The sequence below is a fragment of the Accipiter gentilis genome, chromosome 21 (genome assembly GCF_929443795.1).
Source record: "Accipiter gentilis chromosome 21, bAccGen1.1, whole genome shotgun sequence".
NCBI lineage: Eukaryota > Metazoa > Chordata > Aves > Accipitriformes > Accipitridae > Astur > Astur gentilis.
The window spans coordinates 621,770-641,298 of record NC_064900.1 but is presented as its reverse complement, the minus strand read 5'-3'; the positions used below and the strand labels follow the sequence as shown (position 1 = coordinate 641,298).

Genomic DNA, 19,529 nt, shown 5'->3' with positions numbered 1-19,529 from the left:
TACTTTTTTATACAGACAATGATCACAGTGCAAAGGTGTCAGCATCATGATACTGAAAACTTGTCAAATGCATATTCCTAACCAGCCTCTGTGTAATTGGTAGGTAACATTGCTGGGTCCTGCACAGTTATTTAACTGTATATCTGGCCTCCCACTACCATTTTCTTTTGCTTGTATTTTACTTTTCTATAGCAGTACAGTGAACTTCAATCCATGTTTCCTCTGTGTTTTGTGGCCTACCAAAACTATCCTAAGTGTCTTAGGAGTTCAACCTGTGGAAAAGCTGTATGCAGAGGCACGTGCCTTACCTCATACACACCACAGAAGATTGACATGAATTTGCTGAGTACTGCAGCACAGATACTGGCAATATGCACAAAAGGACCCTGCAAGAGAAGGAGAAAAATCAGAGAGGGTTACCCTCTGGTTACTGACAACCACTTAGCCATTGCAGATCTCATAATTTCTCTTTGGCTATCCTGCGCCCCCCCCACCCCGAGAACACCTGACTTGAGTTCTTTGATGTTTTCTCTATCAAGCCTTTCAAAGTGAAAGGAAAATGGCCAAGAAAAGATAAATGCTGCTGGAAAGAGCAGAGCTTTGAGAAGAGGAATGGTAGCAAAAGAAAGAAAACACTTTATAGACTCTTCTTTCACAGACAACCCCTTCCACCTCCCAGACCCTGGCCACTACTGCACATGAAAACAGCAATATTTACCTCTTTCCCCACAGGCATGCCACTTCCAAGCCCAGCTGTGAGGGCCACAACTTTGGCCACAAAAGCTTTGAGAGTGAGATATTCCTTGAGGACCACTCCTCTCATAATGGTCTTGAGCTCAGGGATCCCAGACCCTGAAAACAACAGCAGAGCAGGAGATGAACAAAACCTGCAGGCAAATGGAAGAAGAAACAGACAGAAACAAGACAGACAGAAACAGATCTTGCCATGCCTTCTGCCCTCACCAACAGCCTGCGGAGAGACGAGGTGGCAGAAAATGGCCGCAAACAGAATAAGAACAAGTGGGTATGTGACCCACGCCAGATACTGCATAGGAACATTCGGGTGCAGCTCTCTGTACATCCACTTGTAGGCTGTAGGCAGACAAAGAAAGAAGTTGTCAGTCACTACAGCTGCTCCGAACACGTTGGTAGACATCAAAGAATCACACACTTGCTAAATCTGCCTATACTAAATCTCCCTGAGAAATGCTATCCTAAAGTCCTCATTTTCTAAGACAAGCCTTGTTACATTTTGAGTACAAGTTCCCAGATAAAACGGGCATTCTGCATGAACGGATAGAAGTGACTCTCTGTTCTTAGACCTTATTAATACCTGTGCCCAAATGTGGTGTAAGAAGAGGTGTGTTACATGCAGTGGTGAGGATGAATCACTGTCCAAGGTCTTTTCATTTGGCAGCCTGAGGGCCTTATTTGGGTCCTGAAGGATGATAAACTGGTCCATCAATAGCTAGTGCCCTCTCCTCCATCTCAATCACATGAAAAATCATTCCTTCACAAGAACTACCTTAAAAGCTCTGATTATGATTTGCCTTTCAGAGCAGCAGCGTGAAGGGAGCTGTGGCAACCGTTAAAACAGCAGTGGTACCATTGTTCAGCCAGGTACAACAGCACGAGCTGCCGAGAATCCAAACTGAACTGCAACTTCTTTGCCCAAGCTTCTTTGCTTTGCTCTTCACACAGCAGGAGGCTGAGACTTGGTGGAGGGAAAGAAAAAAACCCAAAGGACTCAGCTGCAGGGAGTATAAGGGACAGGGGCTCTCTGAGACTGGTAGGATGAGGCAGACAACTGGTAGATGGGGAAGCTTTAGAGGGAGGAATGCTGGGCTAAAGGAATATTGGGAGCTTCGAGGAACTGCAGTGTGTGGTGGACATCAGAAGCCAAGACCTCTGAGAGGAAAGGGTTGGGGGGGGGGGGGGGGGGGGGGGTGCAGCCCAGGATTGGGACATGGAGGGTAAGGAGAAAGGAACAGTGCAGTTAACAGGATGTGGGCAATGTTGTGTGTGCACCAAGGCAGGGGACATGGGGACTGGAAGATCTTGTAATTGTTATAGCTGGCAAAGGGGAGAGGGACCACAGGAAAAATGGAGGGAAGGGTTATAAGACAGTGACCAGGAGATCTTTGTGAAGAGAGCCGAAGGAGAGAGCACTGTGTGGCCAGGTAGCAGGAAACTGCAGGGCACTGTATAAATAAAAATTGCATAGAACAATAATGAGGTAAAAAGCCGAAACAGTGTCAGCAGGGCATCTAATAGCTCCTTCCCTTCCCCATTCCCCGCGTGCTCAATATTCTTGGGGTGTATGGGAACCAGTATAATAGGAAGGACCACAGTACCACTTCCCTGTGCCCTACATACTCAAGGGAGCAGGAAGGAAAGGCAGTCAAAATAATGGTTTCTCTACGACTCATCATACACATATCCTTTGCTCCTACCTGCTTACTTCCAATTTTTTCCCTGCCATCCCTTTAAAGAACCTCTCCCTAGTTAACTTTTTCTCTACTATGTTGCAAGTACTTTACACTTCCCAGGCAGCAAGGGGTGAGGATGGACACCTATGTTAAAGGAGGGGGAATGTTGGTCACTGGGGTTTGTAAAATGTTCTTATTTACCATGTGCTTTTTGCAACACCTGAATGGGACCCACCCTGTAGGCTCTTCGCACTGGCATAATCCATTCCCCAGCTCACCAACGCCATGACCAGACCCAACAGAACCAAGAAAATCCAGTCCTCTCCAAGCTTCTTGGTAACATATTTCTGGATGCGTCTAGCACAGTCTGCGGAGGGAAGAGTGAACCAGAAAAACTGAGGGTACATAGATGAAGCCTGTGTCTGTCTCATCTCTCCTCTCCTATGCTGAGAACTGGCTACAATAAGGATTTATTTGGAAGAATCATGGGCTTTGTGTTGAAGGACTGGCACCCGTCCCTCTCTTACACAGCTCTGGAAAACCTTATGCAGTTTAAAAAAAAAAGGGGGGGGGGGGGGGGGCAAGGACACGGGGGAGAATTTAACACTGCACTAGCAGCAAAAATCTGATACAAGAAAGTCCTTTTCACCCTGTTAGAGACCTGTTATGGAAAAAGTTCTTAACTTGGGTCTGGTCTTTTTTCCAAACAGGTCTTGGCTCTTCCTAGAATGAAAGCTCGCATGAGAAAGTCTTTCTGATCCACCGTGATTCCTTTTCCTTCCTTCCCTGATTCTTCCCAGTCACAATTTTCTTGTCTTTTTCGCCTTGCTTAAATTCCATCTCTGGCTGGCCTACCCAATATCTGGTCATAGGATAACGAAAGATGAATTGTCCCTACCTTGACATTTGGAATAGTGCTCTTCTTTGATCTCTACTTGACTCTCGCGTTTCAGGGGTCTTTCATTGTTCTTTTGGGTCCGCTTCTTATTCAGTAGTTTTGCTGCTTCCTTCTCTGCAAAGTCAGTTATCTGGTCTGTGTACTGGCCATAAAGCTAGAGGGGCAGAAAGCAAGAGAGATCAAAAGGAAATCCTTCACAAATAGCATTAAAGATGAAAAGGCAGATCTACTAACAGTCTGAGGTGCAGACCCAAATGTACCCAAGCAGGAGACACAGACACTCTTGGACAGATGCAGCTCATTTTATTTTTATTTTTTTTCCTTTTTCCTTTCTGGGTGCCTCTCTCCAATCTCTCCAAAATCTTTTCATCTCCTTTTTTGGGGGTACAAAATAAGGTCACAGAATATTAATTGCTTTCTAAAATCCTTAGAAAGAGCTGGCTGTGGTCTGAAGAGATTGGGTAGGCTTTTTGGAGGTACAAAAGAAGGTCAAAATAGTTCACATGAGGCTGCCACCCTCAGGGCTGTCTTACAGATTTCAGCAGCACTGTAAAACATCTCTGAAGGTTTCGAGAGGTATTACACTATCAAACAGGCTGCAGGAATGTCCTGCATCTGTTCCTCCTGCTGCCAAGGAATGCTTAACAGGGCACATGGCCACTGATGGTGTCTGCGGAAGAAAATAAGCAGCATCAGCTCAGAAATATCACAGGGTACTGCACACCTCCTCTCATTATTTACCAAAATCATCATGCTAAGCCCTCACGTATCTCCAATTCCTCTGAATTTCCTAACTACTTAATCTAGTCTTTGTCTTCAGATACTAATCTTGAAATGCAGCTGGTTATATGCCATTCACAACTAACTACATGCACTTACCAATGACATTTCATACATGAATCTGTAGTAAACTTGGCAGTTGCGCCACCTTGTCAACAACAAGCGAGCTTGAAGGATCCTGACTGCATCCCCATGTTTGTTTATCAGATTCCCTGAAGAGCAGCTATCCTACCTCACTCTTCCAGAGTACAGGTGGGGAAGGTGTGCATTTGAGAAGCAGAGAATAAGCCTCTCCTCCGCACATGTCCTTCTATGAACCAGCTTTGGCTTTACCACCCGATGCACGGCCTGTGATCTTGGCACTTCCCACCTGAGAGAAGGTGACCCTTTGCTTCCTCCCCAGCACAACACCTCCTTCTCCAAGATTTTCTGAGTGGCAAGAGGTGAGTGAGCAATGCTTTGATGAGCAAAATCAGACACTTCAGCTGGAGAAAGACAAGACATATGAGAGACATAAAGCACTACCACATGCTTAGGAGACATTTCTAGTTGACAGCTCCTCCTTTCAAAGGGTCACAGGAGATGTTGCTCTTGTTCCCTTGAGATCAAAGAGATTCAGGGACTCACAGAAAGATTTACACTGGAAGACACCTCTGGAGGTTTTGAGTCCAAGCCTCTGCTCACAGCATGTGAACTGCAGAGCCAGACCAGGCTGCTCAAGACCTTGTCCAGGGAACTCCTAAACATCTCTAAGGGTGGAAATTCCCCAGCTTCTCTCAGCAGCTGTTTCAGTGCTCTACCAATTCATATTTCTACATAACAAGTATGACTGATGGTCCTAAGTAGTTTATTTTTTTGCATATATTCCTCAAGAGTCACTTGAGCCATGTGCAATAGCCCCCTTTGAACACCCTAGGGTTTTATCACAGAACACACATCTAGGCTTTTTTAAATCATCCTGCTCTTAAGGTGGCTTAAACAAATTGATCCTATCTGAACATCTGAAAGCATTCTTCCATTCATCACTGTATTGGAAGCTGACAAATTTAATGTCATTGTTAACCACAGGATTAGCAACACACTCTAGGCAAATTAAGCAATGCAGATCCTTTGCAGTGAGAAATGACCGTGCTTTGACCCCCATAATACAGACAGGACAGTGAAACATCAGGCTGAAGAATGTCATGTACAAGGTAAGCTATCATATATGGAATCCAGTCCTAAATAGCAGACTGCTCCTTTTTTCTCTCACTGTGTCTGTTTCAGCCAGAAATGCAAAGTACTAGCAGATTTTAGACAAATGCATCTTCACATCACCTCAGCTAATGTTTCATTGCCTTTACATGGTCACAAGGGATGGGTTTATATCAAATACAGCTTAATCCAAACTATGAACTCAAACCTGTGGAAAGTATGATGTTCAAATTAGAGGCTTCCATCTGCCCAGATGGAACAGCATGAAAGTGTAATAGCATGAATGGTAAAAGTCCTCATATGGTGTCCTAGTTCACTGCTTCTATCTGGCTGGAAAATGGTGCACTCGGGATGTGGGGGAAAAAAAGGAGTTAGTCTCCAGACACAAAAATGAAGGTTCTCTCCTGAAGAACAAGTTAGTCTCAACTCAAAGAATGCTTCATACATGTGCTTTACTTCTCCAGGACTCTGGCAGTATTTAAAATGGTAGGAGATTGTGGGACAGAGAAAGAATCTGGAAATCATAGGATGACCTTAAAGCAAAATTAGGTTAGGCAAGAAATATCCACTCCATTAGAAGACACGTAAAACTAAAAATATAACACAATAGGACTTAGACTGTTCCTTCTGCTGATGCTCCTGCTCTAACACAAGAAACACAAGTTTTCTGAGCAGCAGAAAAACTGGAGAGAATTTTGAAAGATATCAATTACCACCTAAAGGGTTGAGCCAGAAAAGGTACTATCATGTCTAGCTTGGCTACATGCTGAGACTATGATAATGGTGCAAAACCAGCTGAGGGTATAAAGGGGGACCCACCCACCCCCATATATATACACACACACATTTATTTATATACCACTAAAGGGGGGAGGGAACCCAAAAAAACATCCAGGGAGAACACACAACCAGGATAAAGTTCATTTTCAGAGAGGAAGCATTTATTAATGATTAACTGTAAACCAGCAGGGTTTGCCTTTCCAAAAAAGATGGGGAGGTTTCATTGCTTGAGTAATGGAAGAAAAGCTGCACAGAATCTCAGTGGAAAAATATGTACAGCACCACAATCTCAAGCCTTTTCTGGGAGCAATTTTCTGAGAACTCAGCACCTGCATAAAACTGCCCTCCTCTCACCGTCCAAAGCCTAGGCTATTTCCCATGCCACTCAGGCAGAACCATATGTGCCCCACAGCATACACCAGTCCTGAAATATGTCCTGGCTTCAGCCCAGCCAGTAAAAAAGCACCAGGCAGCCACTCACCCACTGTCCCCCCCACCCCAGCCCCGGTGGGATGAGGAGAAAATATAACAGCAGGCTCATGGGTCAAGACAAGGACAGGGAGGGATCACTCCCCACATATGGTCATGGGCAAAAGACAGGCTCAACTTGGGGAAGGAACAAAATCAATTTAACTTACTACCAATCAAAACAAAACAAGGATATTAGGAAGTAAAACCCAACCTGAGAATACCTTCCCTCCACCACTCCCTCCTTCCCACCTCAACTCCACTCCCAGTTCTCTCCACCTCCTCCCTCCAGTGGCACAGGGGGATGGGGAACAGGGATTGGGGTCGGTTCCTCACCCCTTGTCTCTGCCTGTCCTTCCTCCTCAGAGGGAGGAGGACTCTGCACTCTTCCCCAGCTCCGCCATGGGGTCCATCCCTCCCATGGGAGACAGCCCTTCACTAACTTCTCCAACGTGAGTCCTTTCCTCAGGCTACAGTTCTTCACAAACTGCTCCAGCGTGGGTCCCTTCCACAGGCTGCAGTCCTCCAGTCACAGACTGCTCCAATGCTGGCTTTCCCATGGAGTCCCGGCCATCTTGGGGGGCCTCCGCTCCCCCGCTCCCCTCCATGGGCTGGGGGAGACAGCCTGCTGCCTCACCACAGGCTGCAGGGGCATCAGCCTCCTCAGGCGCCAGCGCCGCCGCTGCCTCGGTATCCACAGAGAAGTTCCTCTCACATTCCAATCCCCCGACTCACTGGGGGTTCCCCTCTTAAATCTGTTCTCCCACAGGTGTTACCACTCTCACTGACGGGCTCGGCCTGGGCCAGAGGCGGGTCTGGCTTGGAGGTGGGGGAGCTCGAGCAGCTTCTGACAGGAGCTGGCCCTGCAGCCCCTCTCCTGCTACCAAAAAAACCTGTGCCACACAAACCCATAACAAAATGTCTTCCCCCAGCACCGCCAGTGCATATTGTTTTTAATCTGCTGCTCCTGACCATTGAGGCAGCCACTGAGGCCATTGAGGGCTCTACTGCTCATCCCTCTCACTACCACCTTGCAGTCATCCTGCTATTCCTGAAATGATCTTCCTTAGTTGTTTTTTTTCTGATGGATCACAAAAGAGTAGCCATATTTGGTCTCAAAGATGAGACGTCCCCAGACTCACTTCATAAGTAAATTTAAATGTCAGTGAAAAGTCTAGGCTCAACTGCTTAGACACAGAGCCAATGAGGCACATGTGAAGGGTGGGGGACAGCAACAAAATAATAGTTCTTCCTGAAGAACAGAAGGCAAAGGGGAGATCTAACAGCAGTCCCACCACCTGAAGGGAAAGGGGGGTCAGAGAGAAACATCAGAGCGAGACTTCTTGGTGGGGCACAGTGAAAGACAAAAGGAAAAAGGCGTAACTTGCAAGAAAGGGAATTCAGTGCGAAAGGAAAACATGTCCCCATCCACCCCGTCTTGAGGGGTGGGGAACCCAGAGGGGCTGGGGAATCTTCTATCCTGCAGATGTTCAGAGCGTGCCTGGACAAGGCCCTGGACAACCTGACCTACCTTTGGAGTCAGCCCTGCTGTGAGCAGGGGCTTGGGCTAGAGACCTCCAGAGGCCCCTGCCACCTACATCTTCCAGTGGGCCTGCTATTCTATATTACTGCATTGCCTAATTACTTATTACACATCCCTCCCACTACACCCATCTGTGTGTTGCTGAGTGAGCTCTCTGCCATGAACACCCTTTCTATAGTCATGAATAACACAGCTTCTAAATACTTCACTAGCTGTAGCTGTTTTCTCATGCAGAAAGAAAACAATACAAAATCCTACAGTGTATGAGAATGTATATTTTTATCAAAGTATATTACATCATCTATCATATATCTACTGTTATCTTAATTGTCCAGAAGTATGTATATATTACCATTATTATCCTACCACTATTATTATTTTATTATCTATTAACCACTATATGGGTTTTGACCATCAATTACCTGAAGGTCCCAGGCCAAAGACCAAGATTTCACTGTTCTGGGGCCTGAGTAAACCCAACCAAATCACAGAGCCAGTCTGAAATAGCTTCCAACCTACATACAGAACAGAAGGCAACAGCTAGAAAAGAAAAGGGCACAGCAGAATCAAAATCTCTCTCTGCCAACTGTTTTTTCACATGACAGTGGGGAAAGAAATCTTAATGGTTACTCTGCATGGAAATGGATGAAAACATGCGCAGAAAGTTGGTTTCCATGCTAATAACGTAAGTGTGCATGTTTGTACAAGGTGTACATTAGCATACATATTTATACTTTATCTGCATGTGCGTGAATGGCTAGCAAAATATACACATGCACAGCAAGCCTGGTTTTGCCAGAATATGTCTGCATACAAAGTTTCATATATAAACATACATGCACATGTGTATATGGCTTTTTATGTAAAAGTATTTCTAGGGCATATTTGTCAGTAAATCTATAAACATGGCTGTCTGGTTTTTAGGTTGCAAATTGTGTTCACAAATGAATACTTGCTTGGGGGGACATACTGCCTGAAGCTGTGCATGGGAACGCATTTGATGGCCTGCGTGTTTGTGCATGAGGTTGTCTGTCTACATGCATTGACCAGTATGCCTCTGGAGCTGGGAACAAAGACACTCCAATGCCAGGGAGCAAGAGCATGGAGGTGGGTTGTATTGCCTCACTGTGTCATCCATGCCTGCTTGTGAGAGTGGTTTTAGACGTGTGAGACTAGCATATCGGGTGGATACACGTGAACTGGGATTGTTTTGTGCATGGATGTGCTTTACTGGAGAAACAGTTTGCATCACACAGCTCCCCCCCACCCCAACTCACTAACGGTTTGTGCAGCACAAGGTGCATTCCCTGAAGGCACCTCAGCTCTCCAGCCCTAGGCATTGCTCCAGCTGGGCGCACATACCTCTCCATCCCATCCCACCCCATGCTCACCCTGTTAGCATGGCTGCTGCAGCCAAGCCATTGCCTTGCCTTAGTGTAAATAAAACATAAACTGCTCCAGTCAGACCTCTGTCCAGACGCCTTCCTGTTTGCGCTGCTGCTTCCAAATCAGCCAGGGAGTGGTTTTGGAAAAGTATAGTGTAGGAGACATTTGTGAACTCTCAGATGGTTTAGACAGTTTCAGAAGAGAAATTCCATGAATTTGGCCATGGAACTGATTCTGTGATCTTTTGCAATGTGGCACATATAATCCTCACTGGGATACTTATCTACTGGAAGATATTTTCTTGGTGGCAAATGTGGCTTTTTCCCTATCAGTAAATCACAAAAGTCTCCTGGAAATGATGCATGCATCCCCTCCCTCATTGCCCAATCATTCACTTAAGTATTCATGTAAGGGGATTTGTATTCACGTAAGGAGAAACATCCTCTCTGTATGAATTTCACATTCACATGCTCTCTCTCTCATCATTTGACTGGGTCCTTTATTGCTCTAAAGCCCTCTTACGTCGGCTTAGTCTGAGCAGAGTGGTAGGTAATAAGACCAGAACTCTGCTGTAAAACCTCCCCTTTTCAGAAGGCTGTCCCAAAAGGAGAGGTAGAGGAGATACAGTGGGTAATGGAACAAGAAGCCATAACCAGAGTCCCAGGCATTTTTTTGAACCACTGCTTGTATGAACCAGAGCAAAAGTCAGGTCAAATTTAAGGGTTAGAAAATCTCTCACTTACAGCTCCCCTAAGAGCTACCAAGACTAGCAATATACATGTATGGATCTATGACCATGAATTGCTTTTTGGTCAGAGAAAAGCCAGAACAGAGCTTTGCTTGACTTCCTCTATACAGCTGTGCAGACAGATACCCATCTATATACATCACTGTCCTCTTTGCTTTTATTCACTCTTCTGCTCTACTTAATATCACTATGCAGCTGAAGGCAGCTGCAGTTTCTCTTTGCTGTTACAAACACATTAATGGTCTGGTTGATTTTTCCCATCCCAGCTTGCCCCTTCTAACTCTGTTTGTGCCCATGGCAGATGAAAACGACCCCTGACTCAAAATGCTGATAGCGCTCCTGGATGCAAGTACAACCGTGAAAGTCAATGCCTGACCTGGGAGTCAGCAAGCAAAGGGGAGAGTTGGCAGGATTGGGAAGGGACAGGGGTGTGTGCTCTACCAGCACCATCCTGGGAGCCCCAAGAGCCTACATGATCCCAGGGAGACCTGTGCTGCCAGAAACATCCCGGTTATCCAGCCCTACCTGTGGGTAGCTGAGGGAGTTCTCCAGGTAGTGCAGGTCGTCCCCTGTCCCCCCGGCCTCGTGTCCTGCCTCCAAAGGTATCCCGTAACGGGTGCATTTCTCAAAGCAGACATAGTCGTATTGCGGTGTGCCCTCCCACAAAGCTGACTTCGATCTGGATTCCTGCGTCATGGTCTCTGAGCTCTCCATGCCTCTACTCTTCCTCATGCTCAGTTGTAATGGAGCTGCCACTCTGGGCCTTACCTAGAACCACCACATGCTCTGGCCAAGAGCATGGCCTCCACACTTTCTTCTGCTCCCTCCTTCCTTTCTTTCTCTCCTCAGACCACTCTGACTTGTCCTGTTCCTGCACCTACTTTCTCTCTGCCCCTTCTCCTCCTCCTTGTGCCTCTCTCCCTTGCTCCCCTTTCTGCTCAAAGGCAGTGACTGCAGGGTTTAACTATATTTATAGCAACCTTCCTCTGCCACATGATTCCTCAGCGCCGTGTCTGATCTCAGCAAAAGGTGCTAACTCTGCTGGGATTGAATATCAGCTGTAGGGAAGAGGGGAACTCCTGAAGGAGAGGGAAGGGCGGGGGGGGGGGGGGGCGGGGAGGAGAAGGCAATAAGACAGGCAGAGCTAGAAGGACAGACACAGAAAGCAGACAGGAGGAAGCAGAAATTATTATCCAGGAAATCTTTTCTTTCACACCTCTCCATCCTAAGCAAGCCATATTTGCAATGAAACAAAATTCAGTGGTCTTCCTTGTTTCTCTCCCCAGATACCAGCTGTCCAAAGACTGAGTGACAATCATAAAGATGCCAGGAACTATGGTGAGATAGAACAAGATGGACACTCAGTGTCCCAAGACAATTTTTCTAAGTCCATGGTCCAAAGGAGAAGCAGCAAGCCCTAATGGAGAAGTCAGGCATCCTTGTAAACTGCTGAGCGTTACAGCTTAATCTCAGCCTTCCCATGAGGAACACTCTATGCTTTTGAAGAATGTCACCAAACTGCTCTGTGGGGATTCAATTATGGGTATATGCAGAAATTTATTCTTCTTGATGCTCACTTTTCCACAGGCTAGACCATTCAACAGCTTCTCCTCTGTACTCTGCCACTTGTTTCTCAGCCAGGCGAAAAAGCAATAAGCTCAGCCAACACCAGTGAGCTACAAGCCAGGGACAGGAATGAGAAACATGTTCCAGCAACATGGTCTAGAGACACCGCCCAGTACTGTCAGTGAGCTGCCTGTAACCATATGTCTTTTGATGGCTATTAATCAATGAAGAGCAGTGAGTTCAAGATCCTAGAAATTGTGTACAAGAAAAGAAGACCCCACATGCCCCAAACGCAGTCACTAAAGAGGTGCTATTAACTCATTCTTCCGCCTCTTGTACACAGTCAGCTCTCCAGAATAATGATTTCCAAGCTTCTCACACTGTAGGATAAGAGATTCGCAGGCAGGATGGGGGAGAGAGAGAGAGGCAAAACACCCTTCGTTTGGGTCCAGAACAGTAGTCTCATTATCTCATTTTGCAGACCCCTGTAAAACATTTCTCTTGGAGGCTCATTTTGCTTTTTCTCAGCCTGCATGGTCCTCGAGAGTGGGGTACAAAGACAGTCTGCAAGAAGAAGACACACTTGATTTCCTCCATAAACCACCTTTCTACCTCCTCCAATGTTTCTGCTAACAATATCCATATGGGTACCCATTAGCAATAATATCCATATGGATATTGTTAGTCTGTACAACCCACACCTGGTGGCAGGCCAGGCAAGCTCTGAATATTTACAAAAGCACTATCAATGCTGCCTCAAAACATATAGGCTCATCTGTTTCATTCTCACCAGCACTCACTTTACTGTCAATAAGCAATGTTTCCTGGAGGAAGACTGTGGCCCATCAGTAGGACAAAACTTGTAATGAACCACCTTAAAGAAGAGTTTCTAAGTGACTGTGTCTAGGAAGTTAGAGAAGAACATTTGGATACCCTCATAGATTTCCATCATAAAGGCATTAACTGTTCCCAACCTATTGAGATGCTTTTGGAAGACCAATGTCACTATGGCTTACATAAAAAATGATGCACAGCATATACTATACAGTGTACAAAATATAAACAACTGTATAGAATGTGTGCATCATATATAGAAAACCTAAAGAACAACCACAGTAAGACCCAGCAAACATCAAAACTATAATACAGCACCAGATCTTCAGTTACTATTACATTTACTGGAGGAGAACAGTCATCACAGCCACTGGAGAAAACTAATGGGAACCTTTACCCAAATGTGCACTCTTCTAGCTCTTGTTTTTCAAGAGGCACAAAAATAGCACATCAGAAATTGCTTCAGTATAAAAAAGAACCCCCTACTGCCAGCTAATCAAACTCTACAGTCTCTCTTGTATGATACTGTTGTGGAACTTCCATGGAAAATAATTATATAATTATAGCCTAAAATAAGATGATCCTCCCCTGAAAGGTGTTTGCCAAGAACTGTCCCTCTCAGCCTCCAAAGTGTCCCCAGCCTCACTCACCTCATCTATAAAAGCATGAAGGACCCCAAGGCCAACATTCACCAAAAGACTCCAGAAGCTACTCGAACAAGAAACCTTTACTATCCTCATGAGGAAGACAACCCACAAAACCCCCACACCCTCACATGTGATATATCTCATCCAGTGCACCAAATGGGAGACTGATAACTGTACAGATGAAATTGAACAATCATTATACACATAGTGGTACCTGTGTACACTCTAGGGACTTAGCATTTATCTCATTCCCAGTGGGACAGCAATTCTCATCAGCAATCTTTCTACCTCTGATCTCTGTACACTGATATTGTCTACCAAGGAAAAGGCTGAGAACTGAAATTCACCATTCCAGTACATGACAAAATATATGCCACCTGTAGAGATACTGGATTTCTGTCACATTATTTCCTGTGTCCTGAACACTAATCTTATGATGCTCCACAACTCATAAATCACCCTTCTTGCTCTTTCCCCTAGGAGGAAAGCCTTTTGTCAGCTATCTGGGCACAACTAACATCCTCTCTATTCCACAATAATCTTTTGTCACAGCCTTACTGACACTGGTCTAGTTAAATTCAAAGCAGCTACTCTCAACTTGTATTTGCTCTGAGATCTGCTGCTGTTGTTTCAGACTCAGAGAAGAACTTCCAGACCCAATACCTCACCCACTTTTTCCAGCTGGCACAGCTGACCTAGTGGAAGGTATTGTTCCAGCTCTACCCATTGTATTGTCCGTGTTTTCAGATCAGCAGAGTCCCAAAAGTACAGAACACTGAGCACAACCTGAAAAGATCTGCCTTTCTGAACTGCTGCTGCCCAGCAACTGCTGTCAAATCTCCCCTATCACTTTTCCTGTAATTTCCTGCCACAGTTCTTTATATATTTTCTTTATTGCTCATCTGTCCTAAGCCTAACTCTTCCCTTCTTCCAGAACACAGCAATGTAGTACTTCCGTTGCTTGAGAGGTTACCAACCGACTCAGAAGACTACCACAGAAGTGGAGGAAGATGTAAAAAAAGAGGAAGATGTAATAACCATCTTGCACTAGTCACAAGCACAGGTGACCTGTACGTATGGCTTGACTCCTCAGGTGCTCCTAAGCCTCTTGAGAGGGCTCACAAAAGTTTCTAGACTGCCCTACAGCCCATGGGAGGAAGGGTACACAACCTGCTCATACACCATTTTTTTCTTTGCCTATTCCAGGCCCTAGAGGGACTCCAAAGCATGTTTCTGTGGTACTTCCTTCAAGCAGGACATCTTCATGACAGATGGAACTACAGCTACAGCCCAAATCAGGGCCTTAGGTGAGGAAGAAGAAAGGAATAGAAGTTAGAAGAACTCTCACCCAAGATGGGTCTCTTCTGCAGTCAGCCATCTATCCTTCTCCCTCCTCTTCCCAGTTTTCTCTCAGACCTTTATTTTTCTCTCCTGAATGCTTTTCAGGATGCAGAAACATAATTCCTAGCCTTCCCATCCTACTGCCTTTATAGTGAAAGCTCTGATAGTATGAGGGGAGGGATGATTGAAGACTTGCACTTCTCTCATGGTCCTGTCCCAGGAGATTTATCACCTGAAATCCCAGTGCTGTTAATCAACAGTGACACGCTTAATGTTGTTCCCTGTGCCCTGCCCACACAATTATCAGACATCATACTAACTTAAGAGCCTTCTGCTTATGTAAGAGCTTTTTGTTTGTTTGTTTCTCTAGCAGATTCATCCTAGACCACTTCACAACCTCACTGTATACAAACCTTATGGCCCACCACCAGACTGCAGCCTCCTCTGGAATGAAACGTAAGGTCTTTTTTTCAGCTGCCACCAACACTGCATGCACAGACATTATAGCAGATGGCGATGCAGAGACCTCTACCACCCTAGACTGAAAGGAGTTGAATTTGCGGGGGCAGAGGTATTGTTACGCAGAACCATACATGTAGAATAGAAAAATAGTCATTTAAGAATAAAAAAAAAAAATAATATTCTGTGCTTAAGAGAGCTCAGTCCAAGAGGTCCATAAGGCTGTGAAGGAGAAAATATAAAGGATAGGCTATGAGACAAAAGAAACTTTAAAGGTGAAAGGGAAAAGGGGAGTTTTGAAGGAGGAAGAGGACAAAAAGAGGACTACTTAATAGTAACAGGGTCTCTAAGAGGTAAACACAGAAGCAATAAGAGACAAAGCACAGAAGGACGTGAAGGCATGAGGTGCAGGACAGGAAGAAGTCACAGCAGGTGTACTTTGCCTCAGGCAATAGCTTCAGATGGAGCAAAAAAGAGTGAAAAGGCAGGAAAAAGACTTGAGTAAATATAAGATACGGCAATGTCTTGTAGATGAGAACAAGGTGCGTGAACGGGACATTTTATTAGGCAAGATAACTCATGGAGGCTTCAAAGAGATACAGGAGGCTATTGGAGCTTTGGGAGAGAAAGAATGCAGTGCAAATGGTTAGGAAGAGGGAGGGAGACTGGGTGAAAAGACAGCTTTTATAGTGAAAGAAAGAAATAGACCATGGTCTAAGGATTGAACAGTAGCAAAAGACAGAAATTTAAGCTGTGCAGGAGCACATTGTAAGCAAGGCTGAATATGGAAAGATGATGACAGAGAACTCTCAGAGGACAAGTCCAGAAAGTTTAAGGGCCTTCATCACAGAGAAATAACAAGATAATATGATGATATTCAAGAGGACATGTACTGACTAATACTAGACTGAATAGAGCAGAATTGACAGAAACGGGGCAGATTTTAAGAATCATCAGCTTTTGATAACTGAAGTAGGGAGATGATGATGTTACCAGAGGAGAGGCAGAATGGAAAAAAAAAAGATAGATCTCACAAAGGGAAGCAGATAAATACTTAAAGGAACACAGGGACATGAGGGAGCCATTGAAGTAGATGTTGGAGTAGATGAACTTGGAAGGAAACTTGAACAGGTCATGATATGACATGATGACATTGTGGTATGACATGATATGACAGTATGATATGCCATGACTTGGCAAAAAACAAATGAGCTTTAAAGGCAAAGGGTTATGTCCCAGTTCCAGAAACAAACCAACTGTGACAGTCTGCACAGAGCACTTTGTGAATTCATCCCAAAATCAAATGAAACAAAGCCTTATCTATGTTGATACTGGTACCTAAGGTAAATTACTTGTTAATTTGAGGTTGTCTTATTTTACATCACAATGTGGTCACAGTTTGGAATTGAGACCAAAAAGAACAAGCAGAGAGAGCTTAAACCCAGCAGCAAGAGCAAGACACAGACAATCAGATGAAAGAAAACACAGCAAAATTAGGTTTTATAAATGGATCCCAACTCATCCAGAACTTTAAAGTGGATCTGACTAGATGTCCTGGTGAGCTTTCTGGTCAAGACCAGCAGGCTTCAAAACTCAAAATAGAGCAGTCTTTACTAGAATAAAAATAAGATTATTTGATTTTTTTTTAAATAGAGAAAACTTCAAGTATGTAAGTCAGGAAGCACAGAAGTAAATATATAGTTTATACACAACTCTACCCTACCCACTGCAACTTTGCTTGCAATTAACTTGGTGACCTTCTGAGCTGCTAAAATTTTGTGCTTACACTCCATTGCCTAGGAGATTGTTTCCACATCTCCACAGCTTGCATGGTTCCTCCCCTACAGCTGCCCTTCTTCTTAAATTGCAAGCCTCAATTCCCTCAGTGACTCTTGACCCTACAGCACCCTGTAGCCTCTATTAAATAATTTCTTCCTTGCATATGCTTAATGGCTTTCCAAAGGAAGTGGTGTCTTACTGGTGGGGTAGTGTTTTGATTGTGTTGTCTTAGAATAAACTGAGAGCAAATTAAATAGGCACAATGTGTATACAGGTATCAAAAAGTTAAAGAAAAACAATAGAGATAAAAAGTAAAATTAGACTGCTGTCAGGCAGAAAACTTTTTAGAACTGTATTATGCATCCAAAAGCAGCTAAAGTCAATAAGAACTAACAAACACTCAATGAACTGTTTGAAGTGGGTTCCGTGGATTTCTTATTTTCTAGGGGAATAATGTTGCATCACAAACATTCTCTGTAGTAATCAGCTTGAAGACAGTCTTAGCAGAAGAGGCTAAGGAACATCTAGGAAATACAGATTCATCCCCAGTGTTCAACACCTATTACGGATGCTTCTAAGCTTGTGAATTTGTTATTATTCCAGGACAAAGCATCTACATGCTGTCTGGGAAATAGCTCTTTACCTGTATATCGAGATGATGAGCTCTGATTCCAAATCGTGAATGTTCCCTAATAAGTCACCTGCACCATGACCTGTATTTTTTTGTCAGCTAAACCATTCTTGAGAGATGGTAGGCAGCGCATGGTAGATAACTTGTGCTTTTCCTCCCCTCCTCCCTGTAGATTGCTTGTTGCATAGGTAAAATTAATAATTGCACATTCAAACTGTCAATCATGCAATTACATGGCAGCGTGACTGACATTGTGAGGGTGGAAAGAAAATGCAGTGATGAGCTGTGTAGAACTGGGCTGGCACAGGCTGTGCTAGGGCTCTTGGTTTTGTATTGGACTTGGATAATTTCAAGAGAAGAACGCCGCCTCTTATGTAAGCTATGGCCAACTAGGAAAAAATGTGGTGATAGCTGAAAAGTTTAGGAAGAAGATTGGCTTATGACGCAAAATTATTTGGACTGAGATGAAAAGGGAAGGTTTCAAGGACATGTTAGAGGTATGCTTGAGCTGGGGCTGGACAAGAAGAAGGGACCGTGAGTGTAGACAGATATCCCCAGGAGGTCACAGCTAGGATTAGAGGTATGCAAGAAAAGACATAATTTCTTTTATTTTCCTGATACATGTTCAACTTTCAAATGCTTGAAAATTCACTTATTTGAGGCTAGAATCTATTGATCTCTCTGAGAGGGTGATCGCACTACTGATTTAGGGGACTTTTACTTAAGGAGCAGACCGGTTGAAAAGGACAGTCCTAATTTGTTAGGTACTGGAACTAGTGATCAAGAAGCTTGATGCAACAAAAAATTAATTTTCAGCCAGCTCAGCATTTCATTCCAGCTGATGCATGGCCACATGAATGTTAGAAAAGGGGTCAGGAACACACCTAGAAATGAGGAAAGGGACTGTCTTTGCTGATTGCAGCGGAGACATAAGCAACCATAAACCTTTTCTCAGTAACACTGGAGTCTTGCTTACATATCAGACTTTCACCATTATTAGAGCAAATGCTATAAACTACTTACATGAACTCCATAGTTGCCAAAGACTAGTTGCTGACTGTACTAGTTTGTCCTGTCCTGTCTCAGCTGAGATAAATGATGTCAATATAAAAGTTGTAGAACACACGTTATCACCACCATTAAAGATTTTTTAAAAACCTCCTTTACTGTCAAAGTTATACTAGTAAATCTTGTAAAGTTTTGACTAAGCTTCCTGTTTTCCTTCTCCTTCCCCCATCCAAATGCAGATCCCCAGACAAAACCACGTAACCCTCCTGCACAGGAGAGGTCTTGCCTGTTTCCCATAAAACAGTCTCTGGTAGTAATAGGAGATAACGACAGAGGTAAACAGAGGGAAGATAGTAGTTCTCTTGCCAGCCAGAATAATAAATCCATCACAAACGAGGGCAAAGCAATTCCCCTGTGGCAATAACCTTTCCTGTTATCACTGGCTGCTGATACAGGGATGATAGCAACAGTCAGCATGACATTCACTGGACTCCCTCCCTCTTTTATCAGCCCCCTGCTTTGACTTGTAGGAAAATGTTGGGGGAAGGGAAGAACTGCATTGAGTCAAGTGCATCCAGGTTGAAGTACTGGGTCACACTGGCATGAAGGCTGCAGAAAGTCTTTTTTCTGTGCAACTCATTAAAATAAAGCAGCAAGAGCCAATTTTGACTGTCACAAGAGGAAAAAGGTGCAAAAAGTACCCCAGGGCGATGAGGGAGCAACAATCTCCTGATGTCAAAGAGACAGGTAGCCTAGTATTTCAAGCCCAGGGCAAGATAAGAGAGCAGAAGAAAGTGCAGGAACTGCCCCACAAATGGTGTTGTTGTCCCAGGGCTGACATTTAATGTCCATGCCATCTAAAAATATTAAACCTGGAACAGGAATCCAGGGAGTGGCTGCAGCTCGACATTAGAAGCTATTGACCAAAGCCAGGAGTGGTGGAGGGACAACAGGCCAGTGAAAAAGAAGGTGCAGAGGATAAGTGATGGGAACCATTCTAACTTTCATTTAACCTGAGAACTGAAATAAGTTCTATAA

General features: G+C 44.4%; 1 protein-coding gene across 1 annotated transcript in view; it reads right to left on the bottom strand.

The window, feature by feature from the left end:
* Positions 1-10,958, bottom strand: part of CLCN1 (chloride voltage-gated channel 1) — a 40,874-nt gene extending 29,916 nt beyond the window's left edge. The window contains exons 1-6 of the mRNA XM_049824373.1: positions 10,752-10,958; positions 3,328-3,481; positions 2,665-2,796; positions 964-1,092; positions 719-852; positions 309-386 (exon numbers count right to left, since the gene is read on the bottom strand). Coding sequence (XP_049680330.1) covers positions 309-386; positions 719-852; positions 964-1,092; positions 2,665-2,796; positions 3,328-3,481; positions 10,752-10,958 — 834 coding nt within the window. The remainder of the gene's footprint in view (positions 1-308; positions 387-718; positions 853-963; positions 1,093-2,664; positions 2,797-3,327; positions 3,482-10,751) is intronic.
* Between the last annotated feature and the right edge of the window lie 8,571 nt (positions 10,959-19,529).